Source organism: Cherax quadricarinatus, chromosome 24, assembly GCF_038502225.1.
Source record: "Cherax quadricarinatus isolate ZL_2023a chromosome 24, ASM3850222v1, whole genome shotgun sequence".
NCBI lineage: Eukaryota > Metazoa > Arthropoda > Malacostraca > Decapoda > Parastacidae > Cherax > Cherax quadricarinatus.
In genome coordinates this window covers 22,304,345-22,323,305 of record NC_091315.1, presented here as the reverse complement: position 1 = coordinate 22,323,305, position 18,961 = coordinate 22,304,345, and the positions used below count along the sequence as shown (strand labels likewise).

Here is an 18,961-nt window from a genome sequence, read left to right as displayed (position 1 = left end):
ACCCCTCTTTCCTTCCCCTATAGATTTATATGCTTTCCATGTCATTCTACTTTGATCCATTCTCTCTAAATGACCAAACCACCTCAACAACCCCTCTTCTGCCCTCTGACTAATGCTTTTATTAACTCCACACCTTCTCCTAATTTCCACACTCCGAATTTTCTGCATAATATTTACACCACACATTGCCCTTAGACAGGACATCTCCACTGCCTCCAACCGTCTCCTCGCTGTTGCATTTACCACCCAAGCTTCACATCCATATAAGAGTGTTGGTACTACTATACTTTCATACATTCCCTTCTTTGCCTCCATAGATAACGTTTTTTGACTCCACATATACCTCAACGCACCACTCACCTTTTTTCCCTCATCAATTCTATGATTAACCTCATCCTTCATAAATCCATCCGCCGACACGTCAACTCCCAAGTATCTGAAAACATTCACTTCTTCCATACTCCTCCTCCCCAATTTGATATCCAATTTTTCTTTATCTAAATCATTTGATACCCTCATCACCTTACTCTTTTCTATGTTCACTTTCAACTTTCTACCTTTACACACATTCTCAAACTCATCCACTAACCTTTGCAATTTTTCTTTAGAATCTCCCATAAGCACAGTATCATCAGCAAAAAGTAACTGTGTCAATTCCCATTTTAAATTTGATTCCCCATAATTTAATCCCACCCCTCTCCCGAACACCCTAGCATTTACTTCTTTTACAACCCCATCTATAAATATACTAAACAACCATGGTGACATTACACATCCCTGTCTAAGACCTACTTTTACCGGGAAGTATTCTCCCTCTCTTCTACACACCCTAACCTGAGCCTCACTATCCTCATAAAAGCTCTTTACAGCATTTAGTAACTTACCACCTATTCCATATACTTGCAACATCTGCCACATTGCTCCTCTATCCACTCTATCATATGCCTTTTCTAAATCCATAAATGCAATAAAAACTTCCCTACCTTTATCTAAATACTGTTCACATATATGCTTCAATGTAAACACTTGATCTACACATCCCCTACCCACTCTGAAACCTCCTTGCTCGTCCGCAATCCTACATTCTGTCTTACCTCTAATTCTTTCAATTATAACCCTACCGTATACTTTTCCTGGTATACTCAGTAAACTTATTCCTCTATAATTTTTACAATCTCTTTTGTCCCCTTTCCCTTTATATAAAGGGACTATACATGCTCTCCGCCAATCCCTAGGTACCTTCCCCTCTTTCATACATTTATTAAACAAAAGTACCAACCACTCCAACACTATATCCCCCCCTGCTTTTAACATTTCTGTCATGATCCCATCAGTTCCAGCTGCTTTACCCCCTTTCATTCTACGTAATGCCTCACGTACCTCCACCACACTTACATTCTGCTCTTCTTCACTCCTAAAAAATGGTATACCTCCCTGGCCAGTGCATGAAATTACCGCCTCCCTTTCTTCCTTAACATTTAAAAGTTCCTCAAAATATTCTCGCCATCTACCTAATACCTCCCTCTCCCCATCTACTAACTCCCCTACTCTGTTTTTAACTGACAAATCCATACTTTCCCTAGGCTTTCTTAACTTGTTTAACTCCCTCCAAAATTTTTTCTTATTTTCATTAAAATTTCTTGACAGTGCCTCTCCCACTCTTTCATCTGCTCTCCTTTTGCACTCTCTCACCACTCTCTTCACCTTTCTTTTACTCTCCATATACTCTGCTCTTCTTATAACACTTCTGCTTTGTAAAAACCTCTCGTAAGCTACCTTTTTCTCTTTTATCACACCCTTTACTTCATCATTCCACCAATCACTCCTCTTTCCTCCTGCCCCCACCCTCCTATAACCACAAACTTCTGCCCCACATTCTAATACTGCATTTTTAAAACTATTCCAACCCTCTTCAACCCCCCCCACTACTCATCTTTGCACTAGCCCACCTTTCTGCCAATAGTCGCTTATATCTCGCCCGAACTTCCTCCTCCCTTAGTTTATACACTTTCACCTCCCTCTTACTTGTTGTTGCCACCTTCCTCTTTTCCCATCTACCTCTTACTCTAACTGTAGCTACAACTAAATAATGATCCGATATATCACTTGCCCCTCTATAAACATGTACATCCTGGAGCCTACCCATCAACCTTTTATCCACCAATACATAATCTAACAAACTACTTTCATTACGTGCTACATCATACCTTGTATATTTATTTATCCTCTTTTTCATAAAATATGTATTATTTATTACCAAATTTCTTTCTACACATAGCTCAATTAAAGGCTCCCCATTTACATTTACCCCTGGCACCCCAAAATTACCTACTACTCCCTCCATAACATTTTTACCCACTTTAGCATTGAAATCCCCAACCACCATTACTCTCACTTGATTCAAAACTCCCCACGCATTCACTCAACATTTCCCAGAATCTCTCTCTCTCCTCTACACTTCTCTCTTCTCCAGGTGCATACACGCTTACTATAACCCACTTTTCACATCCAATCTTTATTTTACTCCACATAATCCTTGAATTTATACATTTGTAGTCCCTCTTTTCCTGCCATAGCTTATCCTTCAACATTATTGCTACTCCTTCTTTAGCTCTAACTCTATTTGAAACCCCTGACCTAATCCCATTTATTCCTCTCCATTGAAACTCTCCCACCCCCTTCAGCTTTGTTTCACTTAAAGCCAGGACATCCAGCTTCTTCTCATTCATAACATCCACAATCATCTCTTTCTTATCATTTGCACAACGTCCACGCACATTCAGACTTCCCACTTTGACAATTTTCTTCTTCTTATTCTTTTTAGTAATCTTTACAGGAAAAGGGGTTACTAGCCCATTGTTCCCGGCATTTTAGTTGACTTTTACAACACGCATGGCTTACGGAGGAAAGATTCTTATTCCACTTCCCCATGGATATAAAAGGAAAAGTAATAAGACCAAGAACTATTAAGATAAAATCAAAGAAAACTCAGATGAGTGTGTATAAATAAACGTGTACATGTATGTGTAGTGTGACCTAAGTGTAAGTAGAAGTAGCAAGACGTACCTGTAATCTTGCATATTTATGAGACAGACAAAAGACACCAGCAATCCTACCATCATGTAAGACAATTACAGGCTTTCGTTTTACACTCACTTGGCAGGACGGTAGTACCTCCCTGGGTGGTTGCTGTCTACCAACCTACTACCTACCTATATATATATATATATATATATATATATATATATATATATATATATATATATATATATATATATATATATATATATATATATACACCCCAATGGGTTTTCTCCTATTTTCCTACTAGTACTTGTTCTTGTTTATTTCCTCTTATCTCCATGGGGAAGTGGAACAGAATTCTTCCTCCGTAAGTCATGCGTGTCATAAAAGGCGACTAAAATGCCGGGAACAAGGGGCTAGTAACCCTTTCTCCTGTATACATTACTAATGTTAAAAAGAGAAACTTTTGTTTTCATTTTTGCGCCACCCTGCCTCGGTGGGATACGGCCGGTGTGTTGAATATATATATATATATATATATATATATATATATATATATATATATATATATATATATATATATATATATATATATATATAATGGAACTCACAGCTTCGAAGAGAAGAAAAATACTTCAATGAAAAATAAAAAAAAAAAGTTTCTTGCTGAAACTGCTGTATGCAGCTCATTCCACTTGCTTATCCTAAGAATCACTCCCTAACAGCCCTGTGGCTTCTATGTGTTTATATTAGCTCCCATCCACGCCATCTTGCCCCTATACATCTAGTTTCAGTTTACCTGTCAATTTTGTCCCATCTCAGTTTCTTTAGTCCCTCCTCATAGTTCAATCCTCTCAGCTGTAGAAAAGTGTAGTTGCAAATCTTTGGTCTTTCTCTAATATTTGAGGGTATTTTTTTATAGGTGTGAAGTCCCTGCTAGTGTTCCATATTCTAAAAGAGACGTGATATACAAAACTTAAAATTCTAAAGGCAGTTATTCTAAGATGTTATAGGGCTATGTGTACCTCTCACAAAAATGTTGGGTGTAATTTTCTCTTTGCATGCCTCCGTATATAGTTTCGTCCTTCCTGATTTATATTCTATATCTGATCTTTCTTCTTACTCTTCAACTTGCATAACCTTATGTCTATCCTATTATGTACATACTACAACTGTAGCACTGGTACACAGTCATACTACAACTGTAGCACTGGTACACGGTCATACTACAACTGTAGTACTGGTACACAGTCATACTACAACTGTAGTACTGGTACACGGTCATACTACAACTGTAGTACTGGTACACGGTCATACTACAACTGTAGTACTGGTACACAGTCATACTACAACTGTAGTACTGGTACACGGTCATACTACAACTGTAGTACTGGTACACAGTCATACTACAACTGTAGTACTGGTACAGTCATACTACAACTGTAGTACTGGTACACGGTCATACTACAACTGTAGTAGTGGTACACAGTCATACTACAACTGTAGTACTGGTACACGGTCATACTACAACTGTAGTACTGGTACACAGTCATACTACAACTGCAGTACTGGTACACAGTCATACTACAACTGTAGTACTGGTACACGGTCATACTACAACTGTAGTACTGGTACACAGTCATACTACAACTGTAGTACTGGTACACGGTCATACTACAACTGTAGTACTGGTACACAGTCATACTACAACCGTAGTACTGGTACACTGTCATACTACAACTGCAGTACTGGTACATACTACAACTGTACTACTGGTACACAGTCATACTACAACTGTAGTACTGGTACACGGTCATACTACAACTGTAGTACTGGTACACAGTCATACTACAACTGTAGTACTGGTACACAGTCATACTACAACTGTAGTACTGGTACACAGTCATACTACAACTGTAGTACTGCTACACAGTCATACTACAACTGTAGTACTGGTACACAGTCATACTACAACTGTAGTACTGGTACACAGTCATACTACAACTGTAGTACTGGTACATACTACAACTGTAGTACTGGTACACAGTCATACTACAACTGTAGTACTGGTACACAGTCATACTACAACTGTAGTACTGGTACACAGTCATACTACAACTGTAGTACTGGTACAAGGTCATACTACAACTGTAGTACTGGTACACAGTCATACTACAACTGTAGTACTGCTACACAGTCATACTACAACTGTAGTACTGGTACACGGTCATACTACAACTGTAGTACTGGTACACAGTCATACTACAACTGTAGTACTGGTACACAGTCGTACTACAACTGTAGTACTGGTACACAGTCATACTACAACTGTAGTACTGGTACACAGTCATACTACAACTGTAGTACTGGTACACAGTCATACTACAACTGTAGTACTGGTACAAGGTCATACTACAACTGTAGTACTGGTACACAGTCATACTACAACTGTAGTACTGGTACACGGTCATACTACAACTGTAGTACTGGTACACAGTCATACTACAACTGTAGTACTGGTACACAGTCATACTACAACTGTAGTACTGGTACACGATCATACTACAACTGTAGTACTGGTACACGGTCATACTACAACTGTAGTACTGGAACACAGTCATACTACAACTGTAGTATTGGTACACAGTCATACTACAACTGTAGTACTGGTACACGGTCATACTACAACTGTAGTACTGGTACACAGTCATACTACAACTGTAGTACTGGTACACAGTCATACTACAACTGTAGTACTGGTACACAGTCATACTACAACTGTAGTACAGGTACACGGTCATACCACAACTGTAGTACTGGTACACAGTCATACTACAACTATAGTACTGGTACACAATCATACTACAACTGTAGTACTGGTACACAGTCATACTACAACTATAGTACTGGTACACAGTCATACTACAACTGTAGCACTGGTACACGGTCATACTACAACTGTACTACTGGTACACAGTCGTACTACAACTGTAGTACTGGTACACGGTCATACTACAGCTGTAGTACTGGTACACAGTCATACTACAACTGTAGTACTGGTACACAGTCATACTACAACTGTAATACTGGTACATACTACAACTGTAGTACTGGTACACAGTCATACTACAACTGTAGTACTGGTACACAGTCATACTACAACTGTAGTACTGGTACACAGTCATACTACAACTGTAGCACTGGTACACACTCATACTACAACTGTAGTACTGGTACATACAACTGTAGTACTGGTACATACTACAACTGTAGTACTGGTACACGGTCATACTACAACTGTAGTACTGGTACACAGTCATACTACAACTGTAGTACTGGTACACAGTAATACTACAACTGTAGTACTGGTACACAGTCATACTACAACTGTAGTACTGGTACAGTCATACAACTGTAGTACTGGTACCCAGTCATACTACAACGGTAGTACTGGTACACAGTCATACTACAACTGTAGTACTGGTACACGGTCATACTACAACTGTAGTAGTGGTACACGGTCATACAACAACTGTAGTACTGGTACACAGTCATACTACAACTGTAGTACTGGTACACAGTCATACTACAACTGTAGTACTGGTACACAGTCATACTACAACTGTAGTACTGGTACACAGTCATACTACAACTGTAGTACTGGTACACAGTCATACTACAACTGTAGTACTGGTACACAGTCATACTACAACTGTAGTACTGGTACACAGTCATACTACAACTGTAGTATTGGTACACAGTCATACTACAACTGTAGTACTGGTACACAGTCATACTACAACTGTAGTACTGGTACACAGTCATACTACAACTGTAGTACTGGTACACGGTCATACTACAGGTGTAGTACTGGTACACAGTCATACTACAACTGTAGAACTGGTACACGGTCATACTACAACTGTAGTACTGGTACACAATCATACTACAACTGTAGTACTGGTACACGGTCATACTACAACTGTAGTACTGGTACACAATCATACTACAACTGTAGTAGTGGTACACGGTCATACTACAACTGTAGTACTGGTACACAGTCATACTACAACTGTAGTACTGGTACAGTCATACTACAACTGTAGTACTGGTACACGGTCATACAACTGTAGTACTGGTACACGGTCATACTACAACTGTAGTACTGGTACACAGTCATACTACAACTGTAGTACTGGTACACAGTCATATTACAACTGTAGTACTGGTACACAGTCATACTACAACTGTAGTACTGGTACACAGTCATACTACAACTGTAGTACTGGTACACAGTCATACTACAACTGTAGTACTGGTACACAGTCACACTACAACTGTAGTACTGGTACACTATCATACTACAACTGTAGTACTGGTACACGGTCATACTACAACTGTAGTACTGGTACAGTCATACTACAACTGTAGTACTGGTACACAGTCATACTACAACTGTAGTACTGGTACACGGTCATACTACAACTGTAGTACTGGTACACAGTCATACTACAACTGTAGTACTGGTACACGGTCATACTACAACTGTACTACTGGTACACAGTCATACTACAACTATAGTACTGGTACACAGTCATACTACAACTGTAGTACTGGTACACGGTCATACTACAACTGTAGTACTGGTACACAGTCATACTACAACTGTAGTACTGGTACACGGTCATACTACAGCTGAAGTACTGGTACACAGTCATACTACAACTGTAGTACTGGTACACAGTCATACTACAACTGTAGTACTGGTACATACTACAACTGTAGTACTGGTACACAGTCATACTACAACTGTAGTACTGGTACATACTACAACTGTAGTACTGGTAAACAGTCATACTACAACTGTAGTACTGGTACAGTCATACTACAACTGTAGTACTGGTACACGGTCATACAACTGTAGTACTGGTACACGGTCATACTACAACTGAAGTACTGGTACACAGTCATACTACAACTGTAGTACTGGTACACAGTCATATTACAACTGTAGTACTGGTACACAGTCATACTACAACTGTAGTACTGGTACACAGTCATACTACAACTGTAGTACTGGTACACAGTCATACTACAACTGTAGTACTGGTACACAGTCACACTACAACTGTAGTACTGGTACACTATCATACTACAACTGTAGTACTGGTACACGGTCATACTACAACTGTAGTACTGGTACAGTCATACTACAACTGTAGTACTGGTACAGTCATACTACAACTGTAGTACTGGTACACGGTCATACTACAACTGTAGTACTGGTACACAGTCATACTACAACTGTAGTACTGGTACACGGTCATACTACAACTGTACTACTGGTACACAGTCATACTACAACTATAGTACTGGTACACAGTCATACTACAACTGTAGTACTGGTACACGGTCATACTACAACTGTAGTACTGGTACACAGTCATACTACAACTGTAGTACTGGTACACGGTCATACTACAGCTGTAGTACTGGTACACAGTCATACTACAACTGTAGTACTGGTACACAGTCATACTACAACTGTAGTACTGGTACATACTACAACTGTAGTACTGGTACACAGTCATACTACAACTGTAGTACAGGTACACAGTCATACTACAACTGTAGTACTGGTACACAGTCATACTACAACTGTAGTACTGGTACACAGTCATACTACAACTGTAGTACTGGTACATACAACTGTAGTACTGGTACATACTACAACTGTAGTACTGGTACACGGTCATACTACAACTGTAGTACTGGTACACAGTCATACTACAACTGTAGTACTGGTACACAGTCATACTATAACTGTAGTACTGGTACACAGTCATACTACAACTGTAGTACTGGTACAGTCATACTACAACTGTAGTACTGGTACACAGTCATACTACAACTGTAGTACTGGTACGCGGTCATATTACAACTGTAGTACTGGTACATACTACAACTGTAGTACTGGTACACAGTCATACTACAAGTGTAGTACTGGTACACGGTCATACTACAACTGTAGTACTGGTACACAGTCATACTACAACTGTAGTACTGGTACACAGTCATACTACAACTGTAGTACTGGTACACAGTCATACTACAACTGTAGTACTGGTACACAGTCATACTACAACTGTAGTACTGGTACGCGGTCATATTACAACTGTAGTACTGGTACATACTACAACTGTAGTACTGGTACACAGTCATACTACAAGTGTAGTACTGGTACACGGTCATACTACAACTGTAGTACTGGTACAGTCATACTACAACTGTAGTACTGGTACACAGTCATACTACAACTGTAGTACTGGTACACAGTCATACTACAACTGTAGTACTGGTACACAGTCATACTACAACTGTAGTACTGGTACAGTCATACTACAACTGTAGTACTGGTACACAGTCATACTACAACTGTAGTACTGGTACACGGTCATACTACACTGTAGTACTGGTACACAGTCATACTACAACTGTAGTACTGGTACACAGTCATACTACAACTGTAGTACTGGTACACGGTTATACTACACTGTAGTACTGGTACACAGTCATACAACTGTAGTACTGGTACACAGTCATACTACAACTGTAGTACTGGTACACAGTCATACTACAACTGTAGTACTGGTACACAGTCATACTACAACTGTAGTACTGGTACACAGTCATACTACAACTGTAGTACTGGTACAAGGTCATACTACAACTGTAGTACTGGTACACAGTCATACTACTACTGTAGTACTGGTACACAGTCATACTACAACTGTAGTACTGGTACACGGTCATACTACAACTGTAGTACTGGTACACAGTCATACTACAACTGTAGTACTGGTACAAGGTCATACTACAACTGTAGTACTGGTACACAGTCATACTACAACTGTAGTACTGGTACACAGTCATACTACAACTGTAGTACTGGTACACAGTCATACTACAACTGTAGTACTGGTACACAGTCATACTACAACTGTAGTACTGGCACACGGTCATACTACAACTGTAGTACTGGTACACGGTCATACTACAACTGTAGTACTGGTACACAGTTATACTACAACTGTAGTACTGGTACACGGTCATACTACAACTGTAGTACTGGTACAGTCATACTACAACTGTATTACTGGTACACAGTCATACTACAACTGTAGTACTGGTACACAGTCATACTACAACTGTAGTACTGGTACACAGTCATACTACAACTGCAGTACTTGTACACAGTCATACTACAACTGTAGTACTGGTACAGTCATACTACAATTGTAGTACTGGTACACGGCCATACTACAACTGTAGTACTGGTACAGTCATACTACAACTGTAGTACTGGTACACAGTCATACTACAACTGTAGTACTGGTACACAGTCATACTACAACTGCAGTACTTGTACACAGTCATACTACAACTGTAGTACTGGTACAGTCATACTACAATTGTAGTACTGGTACACGGCCATACTACAACTGTAGTACTGGTACAGTCATACTACAACTGTAGTACTGGTACAGTCATACTACAACTGTAGTACTGGTACACTGTCATACTACAACTGTAGTACTGGTACAGTCATACTACAACTGTAGTACTGGTAGTCATACTACAACTGTAGTACTGGTACAGTCATACTACAACTGTAGTACTGGTACAGTCATACTACAACTGTAGTACTGGTACACTCATACTACAACTGTATTACTGGTACACAGTTATACTACAACTGTAGTACTGGTACACAGTCATACTACAACTGTAGTACTGGTACACAGTCATACTACAACTGCAGTACTTGTACACAGTCATACTACAACTGTAGTACTGGTACACGGTCATACTACAGCTGTAGTACTGGTACACAGTCATACTACAACTGTAGTACTGGTACACAGTCATACTACAACTGTAGTACTGGTACATACTACAACTGTAGTACTGGTACACAGTCATACTACAACTGTAGTACTGGTACATACTACAACTGTAGTACTGGTAAACAGTCATACTACAACTGTAGTACTGGTACAGTCATACTACAACTGTAGTACTGGTACACGGTCATACAACTGTAGTACTGGTACACGGTCATACTACAACTGTAGTACTGGTACACAGTCATACTACAACTGTAGTACTGGTACACAGTCATATTACAACTGTAGTACTGGTACACAGTCATACTACAACTGTAGTACTGGTACACAGTCATACTACAACTGTAGTACTGGTACACAGTCATACTACAACTGTAGTACTGGTACACAGTCACACTACAACTGTAGTACTGGTACACTATCATACTACAACTGTAGTACTGGTACACGGTCATACTACAACTGTAGTACTGGTACACAGTCATACTACAACTGTAGTACTGGTACACAGTCATACTACAACTGTAGTACTGGTACACAGTCACACTACAACTGTAGTACTGGTACACTATCATACTACAACTGTAGTACTGGTACACGGCCATACTACAACTGTAGTACTGGTACATACTACAACTGTAGTACTGGTACAGTCATACTACAACTGTAGTACTGGTACACGGCCATACTACAACTGTAGTACTGGTACAGTCATACTACAACTGTAGTACTGGTACAGTCATACTACAACTGTAGTACTGGTACAGTCATACTACAACTGTAGTACTGGTACAGTCATACTACAACTCTAGTACTGGTACGGCCCAGAGTAAGGAAGGTATACGAGTGGTGAGTAACTCGCTTATTGACAATATTTTGCTGTGAAGAGCTTTATCACATCAGCACCACTGACTAGATGAACGCTCTAAACAGTGAACCGTTGTCACAATAGAAGATGCTCTGCACCTGTGTATATTTCTCACAGGTTTAGTACACCTGAGAAGAAGTGAACACTCACGTAACGTGAGAGCCTTCTTGAGTGCGTCCTCCACCATGGTTTTAAAATTAGTCAGTTTGCAGTTCATGCCAATGCGAATACTTCTCTCGACCAGCTCCAGCGAACACTCGAACCTTCCAGTGTAGATGTACTTCATGACTGCACTAAATGCTCCGGGGTGAACCTGCGCACAAACAACAGAACATTGATATAAGACTATGTACTTCATCACTGATAAGTACTTCATCAATATGTACTTCATGTTGTTTTCGTGTTTGTGAAAACGAATGCTGGGTTTGAGATATAAAAATACTAAAAGACATAGCAGTGGAGGAATTATTATGTTTTTAGTGAGTAAGTTATTCAATAGGAGTAGTGGAGGCTCGACCCTCAGTCCAGCGAGATAAAAATGCTACACACACGTACATCCAGACCAAGACTTCAAATATGCTGCCAGAAAAGCATGTGTGCTAAAAAATGTAATGAAAATGATGATGGGAGAAAATTGTTTCTAAACAAATGACCAGTGGAAAGAAATTCCTGATTTTCGTCAGGTGATACTGACCTTTACACGTGACCCGTAACTATTAAAAAAATGACTACTGACCTTTAACAAGTGCCCTCTGACCTTTAACAAGATCAAGTGCCCCTGACATTTAACAAGTGACTGACATTTAACAAGTGACTCTGACATTTAACAAGTGACTCTGACATTTAACAAGTGACTCTGACATTTAACAAGTGACTGTAACTCATGACTAGGGGGACAGGGAGACAGGGGGACAAGGAGACAGGGGGACACAAGGAGACAGGGGGACACAGGGAGACAGGGGACACAGGAAGACAGGGGGACACAGGGAGACAGGGAGAGACAGGGGGACACACGGAGACAGGGGGGACACGCGGAGACAGGGGACACACGGAGACACATTTACATTTAAAAAGTTAATGTGAATGCTTTCAAGCTAAAAAAAAATATTTCTTGCCCAGTTTTTTTTATCTATAAATCATATGAGTATTAAATAAACTGCAGAGACAAAATACACCAGTAATATGTGGCAATACTCAGTGGCGTGCAGAGGGGGGCGAAGGGGCGGTGGCCCCGGGCATCCATATGGTGGGGGGGCATCCAATTAGAGAGGGAAATATGATAGTGATTTTGAAATTTCAGTGGTGATAAATCAAGTTTTGGAGACTCGCCGCACTACAGAGGCAGTGGTTAGCCCTTTATTCCTTTAATATGGTGTACCCTTACTTTCCAGAGAAAATGGTGCCCCCCAATTGAAGATGAACAAAGAAATGTTCAGACTTTGCAAAATATTATGATAATGATGTGGCAGCCATTCAGTTATATGACGAAATTACTGATTTTGTGATGCTCCTTCAAGCTGCAGGGAATAGAATTCCTCGTGATGGTAAAGATGCTGTGGAGTCTTTGCTGCAGTATGGGAGGGATGTCTTTCCCACGCTGTTTCATACACATTACTTAGCTGACAATCACATTTTCAGTCGCAAGTTGTGAAAGGTCATTTTCAAAACTGACATTAATAAAAACATATCGGAGGTCTTTAATGTCACAGGAACGACTGACCAATCTGGCTCTAATAAGCACTGAAAAAGAATTTCTCACAGCTGATGTAAAAAGTGAAGTAGTTCAAGTGTTTTCTGACAGGAGGTGTCATTTGGGGAAAGAACTTAAAAAATTTGATTGATTTATATTTAAATCGAATAAAGTGTTTATTTCATGTTTCATCTGTGTTTACATATTCAAAATATCTTTCTCATAATATTTCTCAGTACTAGGTCTTATACCTGAGTCTTTGGAGCATACAATCAAGGAGTTGGCCCGGGGCATCAACAGACCTCTGCGCGCCACTGGCAATACTTCGTAGCATTTTTCCTTGCTCCTTCTATCCCATCCCGCTACCAGTGTCCGCCCTTACCCACCATCCCTCTCCAACGCCTGGGATGGCAATTCCCAAGTGATAGGAACTCCAGTCTGCTGGAAGGAAACCTTTGAAGCTACTGTAGTTGATGAACCCTTACTGGAATACTTGATGATATACTCATCGCCCTACTGAAGTCCCCCAGCTCAGGCTGACACATTCCAACACTACGTGGCCCATCCTTTGTGACTGAATATAACAGGAAATATAGCTAGCTTTTGTTCCCACTGTGTAACTATTATATACACGACGGCAGCAGCACAATGCTAATACTATATTCAATTTTATCTAAATAAAAGAAAAAAAACTGCCTGTGTTAACAGATGAGGATATTACTGGGTGGGGTTCAGAAATTAGTAAACAAAACTCCCTTTAAGGGAGGCGGTTCCTCGATGCCAGTGAGGCTCTTGATCCAGGGAAACTGAACCTGACCTCCATTTCCTTGGATCGAACCATGTTACTTCCGATTCCTCCAAGTTCTGTATAGCGCGCGCGCGCGCGTGTGTGTGTGTACTCACCTAATTGTGGTTGCAGGGGTCGAGACTCAGCTCCTGGCCCCTGTGTGTGTGTGTACTCACCTATTTGTACTCACCTATTTGTGGTTGCAGGGGTTGATTCATAGCTCCTGGCCCCGCCTCTTCACTGACTGCTACTAGGCCCTGTCTCTCCCTGCTCCCTGAGCTTTATCAAACCTCGTCTTAAAACTATGTATGACTCCCGCCTCCACTACCTCACTTTCTAGGCTGTTCCACTGACTGACAACTCTATGACTGAAGAAATACTTCCTAACATCCCTTTGACTCATCTGAGTCTTCAACTTCAAATTGTGACCCTCTGTTTCTGTGTCCCATCTCTGGAACATCCTGTCTTTGTCCACCTTGTCTATTCCGTGCAGTATTTTATGTCATGTGTGTGTACTCACCTAGTTGTACTCACCTAGTTGAGGTTGCAGGGGTCGAGTCCTAGCTCCTGGCCCTGCCTCTTCACTGGTCGCTACTAGGTCACTCTCCCTGAGCCGTGAGCTTTATCATACCTCTGCTTAAAGCTATGTATGGATCCTGCCTCCACTACATCGCTTCCCAAACTATTCTACTTCCTGACTACTCTGTGGCTGAAGAAGTACTTCCTAACATCCCTGTGTGTGTGTGTGTGTGTGTGTGTGTGTGTGTGTGTGTGTGTGTGTGTGTGTGTGTGTGTGTGTGTGTGTGTGTGTGTGTGTGTGTGTGTGCATGTGTGTGTGTGTGTGTGTGCGCGCACACGCACGAGGGAGGGAGGGCTAGAGCAAAGCATGATTTAAAAAACCACGAGGGCAAACACTAGGACAGTGGTGGACAGTTACTCTGGCTGGCTAGCCACTTCATGGGAGGTTGTACACTTGCAGGCCACTATATGAGAGGCAGTATACTTCACAGGCTACTTCATGAGAGGTAGTACTTCACGGGCTACTTCATGAGAGGTAGTACTTCACGGGCTACTTCATGAGAGGTAGTACTTCATGGGCTACTTCATGAAAGCTGGGCCACTTCATGGGAGGTAGTACAGTTCATGGGGGGTAGTACATTTTGCAGGCCACTTCATGGGAAATAGTGCACTTTGCAGGCCACTTCAAGAAAGGTGGGCCACTTCATGCATGGTAGTACACTTCATGGGCTACTTCATGAGAGGTACATAGTACACTTCATGGGCCACTTCATGGGAGGTAGTACACTTTGTAGGCCACTTCATGAGGTGGTATACTGTACCTCACAAGTCACTTTATGAGGTCACTAGCTGTGACCCAACTGTCTCTTTCCACAGACTCAGAAGTTTTCATAGTATATCTATTCTCATACCTCTCAAAGTCATAGAGTCTATAAACTCAAAGTATTTCGTAATGAATGACTGTTCGTGAATAAAGAGAAGAATAAACACAGTGCCAATGAAAAAATCAAGTTACAGAAATGTTGTCTGTTAAATCTCCTATTGTAAGATTTGTGGCTCATTCGTACTGCACTGGGCCTGCTACATGCCCGGGCCACAGTTTGAGTTCCTGTACATTCTTTGGTTTATTCACTGAGTTTACAGACTACATGGAAGCCAACTTCATATGCTCATGACTCAGTAGTGGAACCATCAGCTTACAACCAAAGGACCTGCATTTGATCCTGAGATGCATGGAGACTCTGAGCATGTTTCCCATCTCTCGTTGCCCCTGTTCACCCGAGGGTTAGCCAACTGTCGTGAGTCACACCCTGAGGAGGAGGACCAAAAGACCCCAATGGAAATAAGACAAACACTGATAAAGCTTCCCTGGGTTATCCTAGATTACTAGTCCTTCAGGTTCATTATCCTAAAATAGTCTTTGTCAAGTACCAGAGGAGCAGAAGAATCACAATACTAGATTGCTTGTAATGAACTGTGAAAAACTGAAATGACAATAAATAATGAAATTGTCTAAGGAGCAATACAGAAGATGGCAATAGCCAACTCAGCAAAATATGAAAAAAAAAAGTGACTGAATGAAGACATCAAAAGGATGCAATTAGGAGTATTGTTTATGGAAATGATGGAACTTACTAACATCACAGAACACCAAGTCATATCATGAAAATAATGGAAACAAAAACAGTGATTATTACAAGTCTTGTAATGAGGAGACATTACACTTAATATAAAAGATTTTGACAAGGTTATTACCAAAAGACTTCAAACATAACCATAAACTATAGAGATTAATGACATTTAGCTTAGAGAAGGAAGTTACAGAATGTAACTTCCTTCTCTAAGCTGGTCTCCATATTACAAAAGACAAAAACCTAGGTCAAGTGGAGGCAACGAAGGGCCAGTGTTCCTCGTCCGAGAAGACCTGAGAAAAAATCTGGAGGAGGTTAACCTTAAAAGACAATTGGTCTTAAGAGAAGCTGTGTTTTTTCCACAATAATGATACAGATGGCCAAGGAATTCTTAAGTTAATCATGATTGGGAATGCTGAAAGTTAAAGAGGGCAACAAGGAATGAGAAGACATCATGTGAAAGTCAGAAAACTTGTTTTGCAGAGAACCTAAAGCCTACGAAAACCAAAGCAACTACTTACTGCAGCAAGGTGGCCATCAGTTGAGGGTCCATACCAGCATAAACTATGAAAACCCCATTATCATACGAAGAAAACCAAAACCAAGAAAAATAGATTTGAAAGTTGACTGACAGCAAAATGGAGCAAGTTTATGCTCAAATTATTCTAATGAAAACATGCTTTGCTGGCCATGTAGTATCATAAGCCTGCATAAGATCACAACTGACAGCAACAATATGGTAAATATTAGCAAAGTCAATGTGAATTTATGAATCAAGGTGAAGAAACAGATGAGGGGCTAACTTTTCATGCAGGTTATCTGCTTACTGTTGCCCTTATACTAAATGGGAGGATGTTGAAAACTCTTGAATCCTTTATACAAAATGAAATCAGGATCAAATTATTATTTATGAAAAAAATTACAATCATAGGTGTGATACAGTTCACAGGTGTGTATTATATGTAATAAATCTTACAAAGCAAATACTGTGTTCAGCATTTCAGGCAAAACTTAGGCTAATTCAGGAAATTAATGAAAGGTGTACAAAGGTAAATGAAAAAACTATTTATTGAATAAGCAAAGTAATAATTAAGATAACACAATACAAAAAATGCATAAGTACATAAATGTTTCTACAACTTATATGTAATATTACACTGCACAGAAGGGTGCAAGAATAGTGACTACGCCTTTATTCAAATTCATAAAATCTCTAAATATTAATGCCATACACACTTCCAACAGGTCACTCATCATTTAAGAAACTTCACTGTATTGCTGATACTGACCTAAAACCAAGTACAGTAGTAGTAGGTTGGTAGATGGCAAGCATCCTGGGAAACACTATTGTCTTGTCAAGTGAGTGTGAATGGAAATCTACTGTATTTTTTTTTTTTTTTTTTTTTTTTTTTGCACTCTGGCATGAATGCTAATTCTTTTCGCTCTGTCTCATAAACACACATAATGTGTGTGTTTATGAGACTTCTATTTACATTCAGCATACACATAGAGAATCCTTCTTCCATAAGTCATGTATCATAAGAGGCGTCTAAAATGCCGGGAGCAAGAAGTTAGTAACCCCTTCTCCTGTATAAAATTACTACATGTAAAAAGAAGAAAAATTTTATAAGGTATTTTTTTTCTTTTTTGAGTCAACCTGTCTTGTAGTTCTGAGCCTTTTTCCAAGGAGTTAAAAATTTATTTATATAAATACATGTATATTTTTTTAGTTTTCATTCGAATTCTTTAATAATTTACATTTTTTTGCTTCAAATGGAAAGTTATTCCAAATTTTTGGACCTTTAAGTTGCATATAAATTCAAGCAAACACAAGGAATATAAAAAATATTTGCTTAGAGTGTGATGTCCATATGTTCTATTACAGCTTACAAGTTAAAGTTTTAAGTCAGGATCAGCACAGTTCAGGGTTTTGAAGATGTTGAGTAAACACTAGGAAATGTAAGTGGCATATATATATATAAATGATTTAGAAGTTTGAGTTACTAAAATTTTATCTTTGAGTACATACTGAGTACCTATTTTTCATCAAGATTATTCTGTAGTGTATTATGCCTCCCACTCTCTTAAGGAGTAATTTTAGTATGAAGATTAAAAATCAGTGCTTTTAGTAACTAACATATGTGACTTATAATATGTCTTTCTCATCTGCACTCCAGTGAGCACAAATTGAGAAATTTCAGGAATTCACAGTAACCTAGGTATTTGCCATAATAATACGAGCAAAAAAATTTTTTTGCATATTTTCCGTATCTTAAATTCTGCCTGCCTTAAATAGGTACAACCATACTGTACGGTACATGAGCACTGTACAGAACAATTTAAATACTAATGCTAACTCCAACCACTTTTTCAAATAATCTAATGTACTTCATATGAGAAACAAGTAATAAGTTTTTTCTACCAGAATAATAATGGTGACTTATAGCTCAGTGGTCAAAGCTCACAAATGTAAATACCTGGTTTTTGATCTCTGGACAAAGCAAAATCTATGGATAAGTCTCCTCACATCTGCAG

At 39.6% G+C, this 18,961-nt stretch overlaps 2 protein-coding genes across 3 annotated transcripts in view; one reads left to right on the top strand and one right to left on the bottom strand.

Moving 5' to 3' along the window:
- The window catches only part of LOC128690846 (ras-related protein Rab-7L1), a 115,074-nt gene that overhangs the window by 8,424 nt on the left and 87,689 nt on the right, over window positions 1-18,961 (top strand). The window lies entirely within an intron of this gene.
- The window catches only part of LOC128690845 (ankyrin repeat and BTB/POZ domain-containing protein 1), a 91,910-nt gene that overhangs the window by 37,756 nt on the left and 35,193 nt on the right, over window positions 1-18,961 (bottom strand). The window contains exon 5 of the mRNA XM_053779593.2: window positions 11,950-12,112. Within this exon, the coding sequence (XP_053635568.1) occupies window positions 11,950-12,112 (163 nt within the window). The remainder of the gene's footprint in view (window positions 1-11,949; window positions 12,113-18,961) is intronic.